The following is a 12649-nucleotide window of genomic DNA, read 5'->3' on the forward strand; positions in this document are numbered from 1 at the left end:
ACAAAAAAAATGACAAGCCGGGATAACCCATTAACCCATAATATTACTATTCATCTTTTTCAGCTGATCAGGATGACGCGTCACAAGATAACTGGCAGCAGAGCATCTTCTGGCCAGCTCTGGAGTGCCTGGAGGTCCTGTTGACCAAGTTGAGTTGTTCTCTATGGCAGTACCTCACAGAAAGTCCGGAGAAGATATGGAAAGAAATAGGTGCACATCCTGTGTATGATAAGGCTGTTACTGGAGAGCAACAGTAAGTTCTTAACAATGAGTTATTCCAGTTGAAATCCATACCCGTACCTCCTATGGAAGACTTGCTTGCTTCCTTCCTTGCTTCCTTCCTTCCTTCCTTCCTTCCTTCCTTCCTTCCTTCCTTCCTTCCTTCCTTCCTTCCTTCCTTTTCCTTCCTTCCTTCGTTCGTCCTTCCTCCTTGCTTCCTTTCTTCTTTCCTTCCTTCCTTCCTTCCTTCCTTCCTTCCTTTTCCTTCCTTCCTTCCTTCCTTCCTTCCTTCCTTCCTTCCTTCCTTCCTTCCTTCCTTCCTTCCTTCCTTCCTTCCTTCCATCCTTCCTTATATGTGCTTACCTCAATTGTTTGAGTATCAACGCATTGGCTTTACGTGCATGTACGATCCTGGAACCTAGGATTGTTTGCAGATATCAGAACCGGGGATGGTCCCTCTTCTCTATGAGAATAGCTCTGACACTTTTACATGCACAGGGGTTGACTCTTCCATGAGACGTCGCACACACACACACACTAACTATATCTGCATGTGCTAAGCAGTGTATTGGGCTATTCCAGATGTATTCCGCCCCCTATGGAAGACATTTAAAAAAATACAATTCCAGCTGGAATTGAGATGTGTCTAGAATTCCAGCAGTCATTTTTAACACAGATTCCGGCTGGAGGGTATGGAAGACATTGAGATTAGGTGAAATTCCGGCTGCTAAAATTAACAAAAAAAAACAAGAGTGGGGATTGTGAAAGGCCATGATGTGCCTATGGAAGACATTCATATTTCTTAATATTCCTATTCCGGCTGGAAAATGGTCAAAATGCTCCAATTCCGGCTGGATCTTCACTTATGGTCACCATCTCGATTAACCTATGAATGACATATTTACAATTTACTTGAATTCTGGCTGGAAACTGAAAAATGTTCTAATTCCAGCTGGAACCCTATGGAAGACATTTACATTTACGTGAATTCCGGCTGGCCATATTCCCACAATTCCGGCAGGGTCTTCCATGGGTTCACCTGACATGTGAATTCGCTGTCAATTTAGCCCAATTCGGAAGTGTCTTCCATGGGGGTGCGGAATACATCTGAATAGCCCATTTTTAGACATTACTTTTGATCTTCAACACAGGGAGTGTGAATTTCAAATGCAGTTTGCAGAATTAATTGGTTTCTATTGCCTAAGCCTAAGCTGTGTATTCAGGGATGTAGCTAGGCTGGGCGGCGGTGGGCGGCAGAGCTCGGCACTCAGATTTAGAGCCCACCAATTATACAAATTTAGACAATTTTCAATAAAATTGTCCATTTCACAAAAATGGCACTAAAATTCTCTAGCTACAACCCTGTGTGTATTGAAGACAAAATGAGACATTTTACATGAATCTATAATTTCTCTACTTAAGTAGAGAGATTAGCTACATGTATTTGAATGGGGGCTTAATTTTGTCAATGCTGCTGTTTAACTTTTTTGCCAATTTTTTCATTTCAAAAATACTTGATGACAATTTTAATGACCTATCCTTCCCTTTTAGGCAATACTTGATTTTAATTTTTTTATACATTTGCTGGGATCAATGAATAAATGGGCTATTCCATTTAAAATCCACACTACCTCTGTGGAAGATTTTGGAAATATCTTCCATAAAGGGAGTATGTTTTTCAAATGTAATGGTAAGGGTTAATCATTTTGAAACCCATACTCCCCCTGTATTATGGCTTTACCTGTATCTTCCACAGTTGGAGTGAGTAGTTCAAATGGAAGTTAGCCAAATGTCTAAGCTATTTGAAATTCATACTCCCTCTGTGGAAGACATTAGCTAAATCTTCCACAGGGGTAGTGTGGATTTTAAATGGAATAGCCCAATAACTCATTTTTTTTCACCATTTCAGGTTGGGAGCCAACTCACCTACAAGATCACCATCGTTGACAACTACCTCTTCCAATGTCTGCCCCGATGAACCGTTCCTATGGCTGACGGCTTTTGTCCGTTCCTTCCTTGATGTCGGCGATCTTGGTTATAACCACGTAAAAAACGTCATCAAATTCCTGAAATATCGTGCAGAATGCGAATTAGACCCAGACAATACGTACTTTGATAATGAAGGATGTCAGGCGGTTGATGCTTTGCAACGAAAAATGCAACTGGAAGCATCTTGCATGGCGGAGAAAGTGATGCACACCTTTCTTGATATAATTGAAAGTCTGATCAGATTTCAAATGTATGACTTTCTCACTGAATTGGCAGACGATTGGCCTCATGTCTTCGTCCTGTACCTTCGGCAGAATCTGCCTCCATCTGGAGAAGGCCCATCATGTTCAAGTAGTGCTGGTATACAAGGAAGGTCTAAACAAAGATGTTTGCAGATGGCAGCAGATCTATTTCGCAGAGGCTTGACGCTACATCACAGGAACAAAGATTACACAGAGTTACTGCAGAATTTAGATGCTCATCGCGCAAGACTGACATCTGGTCGCGGTAGAAGACCATCTGGGGATGGGAGTCTTTTCAGCGGCACAGATATTGACAGATTCGTTCAAGGAATGAAAGAGATAGTAGCGGATTTGAAAGCCAAGAAAGAAGAGGATGAAGTGGAAGTGGATATGACTTCTTCACTGCAACAGGTGTCAATGGACAAGGAGAAGCGGAAGAAAACCAAGCCTTCCACTTCAAGACCGAGTACATCAAGGAGCGATGACCAACCTCAAAGCAATAAGTCAAAACATCATCATCAGGATCATCATAAGCCAAAGAAAAAACCAAAGAGAAAAAAGCAGATGAATCGGCAAGCAGACCACCAGTGGAGTCATCAGACAATATTTTTAGCATGTACAATGAAAGATTTGCAGAGGAACGATCTATACCGCCAGCTGCTGGTACCACTGGATCAAGATCTGGATCAGGAAAGACTGGATTACCATCAGGAGCAACTGAACCTTCAGCAGAGAATACAGGACCTTCAGTGGGACAAACAGGATTATTTCCTTCAGTTACCTTTCCAACTGGTTATACCGGAATGGAAACTTCTGCATCAACATCTGCAACCAAAAGGTCTTCAAAAAATGCTGCATCTCTAGTAAAGAAAAAGAAGTTGAAGAAGAAGAAGAAACTCATAACTTTAAAAGTGCCAACTGGAACTGGATCTTTATCCAAAGGGAAACACATAACATTAAAAGTGCCAACTAGAACTGGATCCTCATCCAGACATCCGGATGCAACAACAGGAACGAAGGGATCTTCGTCTGTTGCAAAGGTAAAGAAACCAAAGAAGAAAAAGCACAAAACTTCAGAATCGTTAAGTGGAACCTCCGAATTATCACCAAAACAACTGGAAGGAACTTTGGGTGTATCAACAAGACATCCGGAAATATCAATTGGAACCAGTGGATCTTTGAAAGATGGTACATCAGGAGTAAAAGAAAACAAATCTAAGAAGAAGAAGAAGAAAAAGCATAGAGTAAAGGAGAAGAGAAAAGAGAACAGTATGACCACATCCTCACCCACAGCTGCAGAACCATCATCCCAAACCACAGATGCACACTTTGATGCAAGTCCTCCACCTGTTCCGAGTTTAATTATCTCCATAGCTACGAACTCCCCGCCAGCAGGTGTTGAAAGAGACGGTGAAGATGAACGCAAGGAGATATCGGGAGAATCACAAGCTATTATAGTGTTGGACAGTGACTCGGATGATGGTGAGGAAGTTGGATCGAAAATAAATTTGAACGAGTCGTCTGGAAACAATGATGAGTTTAATGATGATACTGAAGCTGTGGTTAAATATGAAATGGGTTCAGGTGGTGATGGTGGTGGTGCTGATGTCCCCATGGATATTGGGAGTACTGATGATGATGATGTGGCGGAGGATGGAGATGTTGATGGAGGAAGTGTGGGTGGTGGTGGTGATGGCGACAGGGATGGAACTGCGAGTGGATCTGGAGGCAAGAAGGATGATGAAAATGAAGCTGATGATGATGACAATGATGTGGATGATGATGTCAAGGAGGAGGAGGAGGATGATGATGATGATGTTTTATTATTGTCGGATATTGAACCCTCACCAACCGAAGCACCTAGTACCAATAATGATAACGAGTATGAAACAACGCATGTTGATATAAAACATGAACCAGACCTTGACAACGAGATGAAAACATTGAATACCTCATCAGTACTAGTAGATTCACAACATAAACAACAGGAAACAATCAGTACTACTGAAGCTTATAATACTAATAACGAAGCCATGAACACAGGAAACGGCAGCAGTGAAACATCTGGAGATGTCAATGGTCAGGAATCCCCGGATATGTTTCCGGACACCGAGCCATTTGAATCGCATAGTGCTAGTGCAACCGCTGGAAATGAGAATGAGGAATCACCGGATATGTTTCCGAGCACACAGCCATTTGAATTGCACAGTGCAACAGCTGGAAATGTGAATGAGGAGTCACTAGATATGTTTCCGAGCACCCAGCCATTTGAATCACATAGTGGAAATGTGAATGAGGAGTCACCAGATATGTTTCCGAGCACCCAGCCGTTTGAATCGCACAGTGATCTGGAAATGATTGATTCTAGTAACGAAGGGAACGATGGTAACGAGTCAGTTGATGCGGAGGATGGGTTTCCGAGCACTCAGCCATTTGAATCGCATAGCGATCTTGAAAAGGATAATTCCAATGGTGCGTGGAATGTTGGTTGTGATCAGGATGCTACAGAGATTGAGAATCAGATGCAGTTTGGGGGTGATGATGATGTGATGGAACAGCAGCTATTTGAAGATGGTGAGTTGGATATATTTCAAAGTCTAATGTGGCATATCAAATTCAAAACATTTTTGAATTTGATATGCCACATTTCAATTAAAGGAGGATTTCGTGATCCTAGCATCCTCTTTTTATGACATTTTCCAGTAGATATCCACGAAAAAAGCTTATTTCCAAAATTTCAGTTGATTCCGATTTTGCGCTTATGCGAGTTATGCATGATTATGTGTATTACACTGCTCCATAGACAATGTGTTTGTAATTTCGTTCTGGTGCACCAGAACGAAATTCAAATTTATGATATTTTGCTAAACGAATTAATCTGCAAGAAATATTTGGTACATAAACATTATGTAGCCAGAGGTATCCAGTGCATGAGTGGTGTAAAAATCTCAACTTTTTTTGGGAAAAGTGGGGGGATGAGGCTGTGGATCACGAAATGCCCCTTTAAATGCACTAGTGAGAATGAAATGCATGCCTTTGAATTCTTAATATGTGACACAATCTGGTCCATGGGGGCCAAAGGCGGCAAATTTGAAACTGAGATAAAGGTAAATAATTATATGGAGTAATTAAAAAACAATAAAATACATAAGAAAATAGGCATCAAAAAACTTCATAACTTTAGAACCAAGTATGCTAGACATTTGGTGTTTTCAGTAAATGATATTTGTATGTATAATGTAGTAATTACAGTAACTCAATTTTCAAACATGCCTCCTTTGGCCCCATGGACCAGATCGTGTCACATATGTAACTTATAATTACAAAATCTGACCTTGTTACACTCAGGAAATTAATTTTGTAACTTAATAATTTGTTTTGAGATGAAAAAACCCGAACTATATCACTTTTTTAGTTTTTGCCATTTTTGCCGGCAAAAACTGTTTAATTGCCAAGCGGTTTTAAAAAACCAAAGCTTTTTCCACCTGTGGTAAAAACCTGCAAACCCTGTAAAACATGTGCATATAAGTACGCTAGCGTTTTACATGAAAGCTCACAATTTACAGCTGCGATCATATGCTTATGGGTGTCACTGACTCACTGCGAGTAAAAATAATATAGTTATAAATGCAATAGCTATGTTGCATTACACCATAGAGACTGTATTTAGTGTGGCATATCATACTTTTTCATTTTAAGGACTTGATGAGACAAAAAAATATGTTGAATGATTCATTAAAAGTTGAATGTTACTGTTTATGAGCTTTCTGTGTTACATTTTAATATTTGACTGACTATACATGGGTTTTTGCCATTTTTGCCAGTTTAAACCAGGCAAAAACAGGTTTTTGCCACTTTGCCAGCAAGACATTTTTTTGCCACCCAAAACACGTTTGTTTCCTGTAGCAGGTCCAAAAAGTCAAATGCGAAATGTTTTTTTTTTTAATCCATGTCTTAAAATGGAAAAAAAATACCCTTTTCGCTGCAAATTGGAATGGGAATTTACAGTGGGTTTCTCCGACAAAAAAAAATCCTATATCTTCATATTCAAGAATATTTATGACCCCCTTTCAACCTGCAGTAGTTTTTCACTATGTGTGATAATGTTTACTCCAGTAGTGTTTTATATTATTTATAAAATATGTGTTCGCTACAGGAAACAAACTTGTGTTTTGTTGACCTAATTATCATTTCTAACCACTATTTTTCTTATCTTTTTTTTTTCTTGCATACTGTCAACATCTTCATCGCCACCAACAGTGTATGAATTCCATGGCAACGTAGATGTGCTGTCAATGCAGCCACACATTGGTATAAAGGGAATGAGATTTATGGAAGGTAACACTTCTATTCAATTATCTGTCAATCAATCAATCAATCAATTCAATTATCTGTCAATCAATCAGTCAATCAATCAACCAATCAATCAATCAATCATCTATTCAATTACCTATCAATCAATCAATCAATCAATCAGGTTTATGGAAGGTAACACTTCTATTCAGTAATCTGACAGTCAATCAATCAATCAATCAAACAATCGATTGTCAACATAACAGGCGGGTATAATGAAATTAACAGGCAACACCAGGGCATAATATCAATCAATCAATCAATTAATCAAACATCAATCAATAAAAAAACAAGCAAGCAATTTGTGCTTAATGACAATGCAATCCTAAATTTAAATTTACAACACTTTTTAAAAATGCTTCTGCATGTGGTAAAATGAGTTTGTAATAGTGGTTTAAATGCAGCAAGCCAATTAATTGACTTTTGAGCTGTCATTCTTGACTTGTTTTTATTGCAGAATAAATGTAAGACATTAATGATAATTGACTGTCTGAAAATGGAGTTTGTTTTTGTTAAACTTTTGCAACAGAGCCCACAAATGAAGATTGCTTGATTGATTGATTGATTTTCATATCATCAATATCGTCGGTCGCAACACATAGTGGCGTAGAGTGATTTTCCAAATTTTCCGTTTCACATAGTGGCGTATAAGTTTAAAGCTACCTATTATCCTCTAATAGTTATTCCTTGTTAACTATTTAAGATACACTTTTATAGTTTGAACCTTCAACTTCAATTTCAAATGAAATTCGGCCACAGAGAGATAACAGTGGAGGAGTATCGAATCCGTTACTAGTAGCATATCCTTCAAAAACGTCTTGCTCGGAAACTTTTTTTGTCCTCCACGTACGCCACTATGTGTTGCGACCGATGTAAATACATGAGGATATTATGATACATGGGCTATTCCAGTTGAAATCCATTCAACCCCTCTGGAAGACATGGCCGTATCTTGCACACTGGGAGTGTGAACTATGGTTATCCGAATAGGTGACTGCATTTGAAATCTACTCCCCCTATGTGGAAGATTGCGGTCCCGTCTTCTATAAGGGATGTATGGATATAACAGGAATAGCCCATTTGCTACATGCTCATCTGGTTATAAGATTATTCTGCAGATTATTACCAGCAGATCTGATCAATTTGCCAATTTTACAGAAATTTTAAGGGATAAAAACTGACAACTTATGTATATACTTCCAACCATAAATCTTATGAGGAACTTGAGTACCCATAAGAAATGATATGACTAACTTGGCTAACCATAAGAAATTGTATGGTTTTTATTTTTTCCTGATATTTCTTAGTTTGTTTATTATTATAACATTTAATTTGTATAAAAAGTGGCGTATAGTCGATACGCCACTATGGAAAACACAAACTTTCAGTTCTTAATTATACACCAAATTTGATTAATTATTCTAGTAAGTAGATAGGCTTTCATGACAGGATTCCATAACAACTGATTTTTTTCGGGTGTGCAGTCGGATATCACATTACCGGTGCAGCCGGTCATTGTGTGAAAACTACAGTACTGGTGCAGCCAGTCACTGTGTGAAATGGTCAAGCTTTTGTTAGATGTGGCTCTGACTTCATCAGGTCCTAATGAAGTCAGAGCCACATCTGACGAAAGCTTGGTCATGATGAAGTCGGAGCCACACATCTAACAAAAGCTTGACCATTTCACACATTGACCGGCTGCACCGGTAATGTGATATCTGACTGCACACTCGAATAAAAATCAGTTGTATTATTCTAATTTCAACTGCTGAGACTTAGGAAAATGAAAGAGAACATCATTAAAACTATGTTCCAATTAAAATAAAATGTCCCAAAATCACTATACGACACCATGGAATTACCCCGACGATATATTAATATGTTTCATACATGTTCATTTCTGTTACAGAAGCAAATGTAGGTGATTATATAGACATGGAGGAATGGAAGCAACATTTGGCTACACACTTGGCAGTAGAAGCAGCTTTTAATCTCAGTCAAGGAAAGAAGGATGAAGAGACACCCATGGATGTACCCATGAGGATGGATGAAGAGGAGTGGCATGAAGGATGGCAGGACCAAGATCATGGGGAGTCTGAAGGGGATGGTGAGATGCAAGAAGGCATTGGTGATGATGATGATGACACAATAGATATGTCTTCGCATGTGCATAGAGCTAGTGATGAAGATGCGCCAAACCTAAAAGATGGCGACCCTGAAGGGGAGCATGAGATGCAAGAAGGCATTGGTAGTGGTGGTGATGATGATGATGATAATGATGTTGAAGAAACACCAGACATGGCTTCGCATGACGACCAAACGCAGGATGCTATGTCTTCTCCAGTGCCATGTGATAAGGACGAAGATGTTTCAAATTTAGCAGATGAAATGTCTGCAGGGGAGGGCCAGGTGCACAAAGGCATCGATGATGATGACGATGAAACTCGTGATACAATGTCCTCTCCTTTACCATGTAATATGGACACAGATCTACCTCCTTCACAAATACCTGAAGTGCCTACCTCGCCACCCGATGCATCCCTGTTTCCATCGACAGAGGAACATGAATCACCAATCCCGCTTGCACGAAAGAAGCACCAGCGTCGTTTGGTAGATTCAGATGATGACCCTGAAACCTCACCATTGGCAGAGGAACATGACTCTCCAATCCAGCAAGCACGGAAGAAGCACCAGCGTCGTCTAGCAGATTCAGATGATGATGAGGAGGAAATGGATAATAATAAGTTGGTAGAGGAAGAAGTGTTGAAAAAGAGGAAGAGGAGAGGAAAGTCGTTGGGCCACCTTCGCGTTAAAAATGCTGATGTCCAAAGTATTTTCAAAGATCTGTCCCTGAAGGGCACTAATGAGAACATGCAAGTGATGGAGAGAACCTCTTCTGAAGATGAACGAAGTGACGTTCGTGGGGATTCAAGTTCAGATGACGAGGGATCATCGACAACCGACAGCGAGAGTTTACTGTCTCCTCTTAGGTACTCGCAGCAAGAACCAGACAATCCTGAAGTTGTTAAGAGAGACTTTTCCTATTCGATCAAGAAGAAAGATGAAAGTACTGGAAGCGACTCTGATCTTGTCGATGTGACCTTGGATAGAAAGCAACCCAGCACAGACCCTAGGGTGATAAGCTCTGATGATGATGCAAGAGAGGCTAATTCTAAGCCATCTGTAAGGATAACAAAAGCTTTGAAGAGACCATCTGAGAGGATAACAAAAGAATCTACCACAAGACCATCTGATAGGATATCAAAAGAGGCTACTACGAAAACATCTGAGAGATTAACAAAAGAAGTTACCACTAGACCATCTAAGAGGAAAACAAATGAAGATATAAGACCATCTGATGAGAGGATAACAAAAGAAGCTACAACAAGAACAACAGAGAGGATAGCAAAAGAAGCTACCACTAGACCATCTGAGAGGAAAACAAAAGAAGATACCAGACCATCTGATGAGAGGATCACAAAAGAAGCTACCACTACAACATCTGATGAGGGGATAACAAAAAAGGCTTCTAATAGACCATCTCTTCGGATAGATAAAAAGATGCGGGAAAAATTCAAGTTGATAACTAAGCATGCGTTTTCACCAGCAAAACAGGAGGAGAAGAGTAACAGTATTGATAAGGATTCTAGCCTGGGGATATCGAAGGGGAAGTCAGCGAATGTCAGGACTTCTAGACCATCTGAGAGGATAACAAAAGAAGATACCACCAGATCATCTGAGAGGAGGACAGAAGAGGCTTCTACTAGACCATCTCTTCGGATAGGTAAAAAGATGCGGGAACAATTCAAGTTGAAAACTAAGAATCTGCTTTCACCGGGAAAAAAGGAAGAGAATAGTAACACCATTGGGAAAGATTCTAGCCTGGGGATATCAAAGGGGAAGTCAACAGATGTCAGGAAAGACAATCTGAAATTGCCGAAAAATGTGGAGAATAGTATAGGGAATAAACTTGCACAAACAGAGGTGGATGTAACCGGTGAACAGGATTCAAGTAAGAGGAGGGTTACGGAAACAAGGAAAGCTACGAATGATGGCGTGGCTGATTTAGAGCCTAGAGCAGTGACTTTGGAAACTGTAAAAAATCAAACAGATATGTCTGTGGCTGATGAAAACTTAAACAGAAGTCACAACGACTCTAGTGCGTTGGGAAGTGAAGATGATTTAATTGATCCGTTCGTGGAAGAAGCACCTGTTGTTGCGGGTCAAAGTAGAAGTAGTACCCCACCGTTGTATGTTATTGATGATGATGATGATGAGGATGATTTTGGAAGTCAGTGTGAGTTGATTGATGAGGACCTGTACAGTCAGTTGCCTCCGGATGTTGTCGTCATCAGTAGCGATGATGATGATGACGACGATCACGATGTATTGTATCAAATTGACCTGACGGCGATTGAGATCAAGAATGAACCTGAGGATATGGGGGATATTCTGCAACTAGAGGATTTTGGTGATGAGATCAAGCCAATGATTGTCAAGAAAGAAGAGCCGCTTGAGCAAAAAGTCAAGTTGGAGATGCAAAGTGATGCGGAGGTTGCTATGGATGTTGGAGGAGAAGTTGAGAATAACAATGAAATGATAGGGCGTAACCGTGAACCACAGCCAAGTGGCTCGGAAGGGGTACTCTCGTCAAATAAAATATTGGCAGAGAGAAGAAGGAAAGAGGACAATGCGACTCCGTCGAGCATTGTTTCGCTTTATAGTGACATCACAAATGAGGGAGATATGGAGGGAACACCACGATCACAAGGTGAGAATAATGATACGCCAAGTAGCCTGCAGTCTCTGTACAGTGACATAACAAGCGATGATGATTTTGATGTATACTCCCAGAAAGAGGTAGAAAAGAAACTTGATGATGCAAAAAGAGTGGATTCTCAGAGCGAAGCTCAAAGATCAGAAGTGGAAACCGCAACAACTGCAAGTTCCGAAGGTGGTGCCGTAATAAATGGTAATGAACAGGGTGAGATAGTGACCTTTGACCTCATACAAGGGGAAGCTGATGATGACAATACAATTCTTGACTATGATGATGCTATGGAAACATCAGAACAAAGAGAGGATGATGAAGAGGGTGGCGAACTCGATGCTACTGAGATGGGAGATGCAGATGATGACAATGCCATCATAGATTCTGATGATTCTCCTGGTGCTAATGTGGAACACCCTCTGCCGGCATTATCATTTTACAGCAATCAGCGTCAGGAGATGTCAAAAGCCGAACAAAATGCCGCTGAAATGTACCTGGAGAAGATTGCTGGTAAAACTGGCAGTTCTCCATCCACTTTGAAAGGAAAGTCTTTGTGGAGTCCACAAAACAAACCCAAACAAAGTCGTCCACAACAAAGTGACGCACGGAACAAGCAGGATACACAACAGCAACCGGACAGGCCAAAAGCAAGAGCGCCAGTGAAATCACACCGGACATCATACTCGGACAGACTTGGACCTCTCCTGGACACAATGACAGGAAAAGATGGGAGTAGCGCTTCTCGCCAGAAAGCAGGTAGTCGTCGAAATAGTGCACATATCGATCAGCAAGGTGCTTCTGCTTCCATTCATGGACTTGAGGGCATTCAACCTCTAGTGGAAAGCAATGTTGATTCTGAAGCAGGCCCATCAAGAGTGACAGGCCTTCCAGAAGAGGCAAGATCAACCACAAAGTCTGTTGTCACTGATATTGCTGCCATAGCATCCACTTCTGCAGCTGGTGTTGGAGTCGGTGCCCCAAGGGGCAAAGAGAATGAACCATCAAATAATAATAGGTATGTTACTAAAGTGATGCAAGCTATAAAACCAATATCTTTATTCTCATTCTTAAACAC

The 12649-nt window shown here is 40.5% G+C and overlaps 1 protein-coding gene across 2 annotated transcripts in view; it reads left to right on the plus strand.

The window, feature by feature from the left end:
• The first annotated feature begins 2972 nt into the window (after positions 1-2972).
• The window catches only part of LOC140140000 (uncharacterized), an 88783-nt gene continuing 79106 nt past the window's right edge, over positions 2973-12649 (plus strand). For both annotated transcript variants that reach the window (XM_072161810.1, XM_072161811.1), the window contains exons 1-3: positions 2973-5024; positions 6711-6788; positions 8713-12589. In XM_072161810.1, coding sequence (XP_072017911.1) covers positions 3065-5024; positions 6711-6788; positions 8713-12589 — 5915 coding nt within the window. In that variant the 5' untranslated portion in view covers positions 2973-3064. The remainder of the gene's footprint in view (positions 5025-6710; positions 6789-8712; positions 12590-12649) is intronic.

This window comes from Amphiura filiformis, chromosome 18 (assembly GCF_039555335.1).
Source record: "Amphiura filiformis chromosome 18, Afil_fr2py, whole genome shotgun sequence".
Lineage (NCBI taxonomy): Eukaryota > Metazoa > Echinodermata > Ophiuroidea > Amphilepidida > Amphiuridae > Amphiura > Amphiura filiformis.